This window comes from Pyrus communis, chromosome 13, assembly GCF_963583255.1.
Source record: "Pyrus communis chromosome 13, drPyrComm1.1, whole genome shotgun sequence".
Taxonomy (NCBI): Eukaryota; Viridiplantae; Streptophyta; class Magnoliopsida; order Rosales; family Rosaceae; genus Pyrus; species Pyrus communis.
In genome coordinates, this window is record NC_084815.1 from 19,719,017 (window position 1) to 19,722,991 (window position 3,975).

The window sequence follows — 3,975 nt, forward strand, 5'->3', positions numbered from 1 at the left end:
GCAAGTTCAAAGCCTTTCTCACTTTTTTTTTTTTCAAGAGCAATAGTCGGTGCTTATATCGAAAACAATATTCCAACTGTTATATGGAAATAATTGATTGTTTTTGGAGATTGTATGCAGTACTAATTCATGATATGACATGTACATAATAAAATTTCACTCTCAACTCTACGATAGTTTTCATAAAAGTCTTTCATTTGCTTCTCTTCAATGCATATCCTATTTTTTGTCATAATTCTTCTAATGATCGATTCAACCTTTGATATGGTTATATTTCACCTCTTGAATAAGTTCAATAATGATCATAACAGCCCTATTGCTCCTATTGAGAGAACTTATGGTTAGATTTTTCAGAAATTTCTAAATGAACAATTTTCAACGAAAACTACATCCATTCATATTTGGACATAATTTCAACCTTCGTTACTGTTTAACCAGGTAGAAATTTTTAATGTCCTATGTCATATATAATTAGTTAATGACTAAAACTTGAGAATCCTATTGAGGCTATTATATTACTACTATGAGAGATGCGATCAATAAAGTAATCAACAAGCGTGATAGAAGAAAATTTATTGAGAAGTTTCTGGGAATATTGAGAGGTTTTGGCGGTTGAATGAGCTTGAAAGTACTGCCAAAGCTAGCCAAAGAGCCGGAGTACTCCTAGAGAAACAGCTAAAAGCAATAGAAAGTGATAAACCGAAAAAGGAAGTGGCTTAGGAGGTGTCACGTGAAAGAGGAGCTAAGGAAGTTAACCTTTCCAAATATGTAACGTAAGTGTGTTGCACAATAGTTAAAAATACCGACTCACATTTGTTGAGTTGGCATTCACAAATATGTTTGTTCTAATGTCATGGGTGCTTGGCTTTTCTGTACTAGAGACACCTACTGCTAAAAGCTAATAAAGTAATCATCACAATTCAGCCTTCATGCAACAACATAGCCTCAACTTCTCTCTCTATAAATACCAAGGACCCTTTGTATTCAGGATCTCGTGGCAAAGACGGAATATCAGAAAGATATAAGAGGATACAGGGCTAAGCTATATAGCTTCATAGCAAAACCCTGTTCCTTCAGTTTCAGTTTCAGTTGCTACACATCTCCAAAGAGAGAACTCTAGCTACCATGACTGCATCAACTTCTCACCATCCATTGGCCTTTGCCTTTGGCATTCTAGGTATAACAATATATTAGCATTCCGCTCACCCCTTTTCTTCCCATGCACACCCCCTACTTATTTGTGATCTTTGGATTGAATAAGGGGAGGAAATAAACTGAATTGTGCAAAATCGTTTCTCTTTAGTTTCCTTATTCTACTTTTCTTCAATAGAAATTAACTTTTCTTCTTCTTACGATGTTCAATTTAAACAGGCAACATTGTCTCATTCATCGTTTTTCTAGCTCCGCTGTAAGTTTCTTTTCTTTATTATTTATTTCAGGGATAATGAGGCAATTAACGAGATTTAAGTAGTTATTTAACTTCGACTAATGTTTTGGGTGATGCAGGCCGACATTTTGGAGGGTGTATAAAAAGAAATCGACGGAGGGATTTCAATCAGTTCCATATGTGTTTGCACTATTCAGTACAATGATATGGATATACTATGCATTCCTCAAGTCTCATGTGATCCTTCTCATCACCATCAACTCATTCGGTTGTGTCATAGAGACCATTTATATTGCAATTTACCTTACATATGCAACTAAGCAAGCGAGGGTGAGTAGTGCCACCTTCGCAGTTCGATTAGTTTAGCTGAATTCCATGTAGAATATGACTTATATAAAGGACTTAATTAGAATTAATAAATTAAATTTGGGTGCAGGTGTCTACTCTCAGGCTGCTTTTACTGGTGAACTTCGGGGGATTTTGCTTGATTCTTCTTCTGTCTCGCTTCTTGTCACAAGGGCCGACCCGCGTCGAAGTTCTCGGATGGGTTTGTGTGACTTTCTCTGTCGGTGTCTTTGCAGCACCTTTAAGCGTCATGGTAATTGATTAATCAAGTACTGTAATCAAATCCTTAAAGGTTTAACATAATCTCAATCTATATGCATTAAGATATTAATATATGCATGATTTGATTTTGTGTGTTACAGAGAATGGTTATCCGCACCAAGAGCGTGGAGTTCATGCCGTTTAATTTATCCTTCTTCCTCACCCTAAGTGCCGTTATGTGGCTCTGTTATGGCTTACTCCTCAAGGATCTCTATGTTGCAGTAAGTCATTTTATTTGTGTATAATAAAACTAATATTTATTATTTTTACGGCTATTCCTGTTTAATTAGTAAGCTAGGTGCATCGGTTAAACTGTCCTTAATTGTGGAATAACTTTCTTTTGATGATTTTTAAAATAGAAAAATCTGGTGATTATATGTCAATGTGCGCCACCACGCATGTATAACCGCTAGCTTGATTACATCAAGCTTTAACTGGTTTATATCGTGGCAAACAAAAAAAAGGCCGTGATAACCTTATAAAGGTTAAAAGTGTATTAGATAATAGAATAATTTAATTAAAAAGCATATGCTGATTATAAGGAAATGGAAAAAAATCAATCATTTGTTATGCAAACACTATCCCTTAATGGATCACTCTCTTACGCCAAGTTTAATTTAGTGACATATATGAAAGCAACAAGAACTATTTAAGAAGCTACAATATATTGTTCACAAAATTTAATAAGGTTACTTTATCGCAATTTATTTTGATATATTCGCATCCCATCTGCACTCAAGTTTTTGAATTTTCCTCATATGAATTTAACGTAGAATATTGTTTGTATAAGAATATATCCGTTGACTTTAATTAATTAATCACATGATCCTTTCATTTGCAGACCCCAAACATAATTGGTTTCTCCTTTGGGGTGGTTCAGATGGCCCTCTATACAAAGTACAGGAACACCAAAACCATTGTGGAGGAAAAGCTACCAGAACACAAGGCTGATGTTGTAAAGCAAATCACAATTTTAACTACTACTCCTGAGGTGGAGGTACAAGTCCAAGCACCTGTAACCTCGGATGCCAATGGTACTGATGCTCATCAAAACTCTGAGCTTAACACTGACCAACATGTGCATGCACAAACATGCCGTAACGAGAAGATCATCGAACCATCCATGCCAGGCCAACTAGTTACATGTGAAGTTTGAATATTTATCATCTGCCGTTTGCCTGCTTGTACCTGAATCAATCGAGCTCGATCGCTCTATATAAATGTTTTGGACGTCATGATGCATATGTATCATCGTGTACATATGTCCTTTTGGTGCGTCTTTAGTTTTCCATGATGTTTAATTTTCCTTTATCTTTGTGTAAGCATATGAGGCTGGTTCATGTATAGACTAGCCTCCTCTTGTTCTTTCTAGGGAATAACGGTCTTCACAGTAATTATGTATGTTTCTTGGCCGTTTATGAAATAAAATTTGGTCTTAATTTAAGCTGAAGAGAAAGAAGGGATTTTGGTTTATGCGCGCATTAATTGAAATCCTAGATTTTCATCATCGGACAAGATTGCTTTATTCATTAATTGTTGAAGGGTAATGCTAGATAGACTAAATTTGTAGATTAAATATGCAAACTAAATGATGTATCACCAATAAAAATAAGCACGTTAATCAACGCTGAAGTAATAATCCAATCAACTTCTATGTCATGTGGTTTACAAGATTTTATTTACAAATTTAATCTCTATAGCATTACCCATTGTTGAAACCAGCAAGCCTCGGATTGGATTTTGGTTTTTGTCCTGGTACATTATTTTGAACAGGTACACAATTTTACAGGTAGATTAATTTATATGCATAGGTATAGTGATAATATACCAGTGTACATAGGACTATAATATAACCATGTATATATTCAAAATTATGCACGTACATAAGAAAAAGTACTAGAACAAAAATTCAATTTAACACTCAATTTTCATGGAAATAAATTTATTTAATTAAGGACGCAAATAAATATTTTCCAAAAAAC

At 34.7% G+C, this 3,975-nt stretch overlaps 1 protein-coding gene across 1 annotated transcript; it reads left to right on the forward strand.

The window, feature by feature from the left end:
- The first annotated feature begins 1,125 nt into the window (after window positions 1–1,125).
- Window positions 1,126–3,149, forward strand: LOC137713893 (bidirectional sugar transporter N3-like). Its single transcript, XM_068453244.1, has 6 exons — window positions 1,126–1,177; window positions 1,372–1,408; window positions 1,507–1,717; window positions 1,824–1,985; window positions 2,095–2,214; window positions 2,835–3,149. Exons 1-6 carry the CDS (start codon window positions 1,126–1,128, stop codon window positions 3,147–3,149), a joined length of 897 nt encoding a protein of 298 aa, XP_068309345.1.
- Window positions 3,150–3,975: the final 826 nt, after the last annotated feature.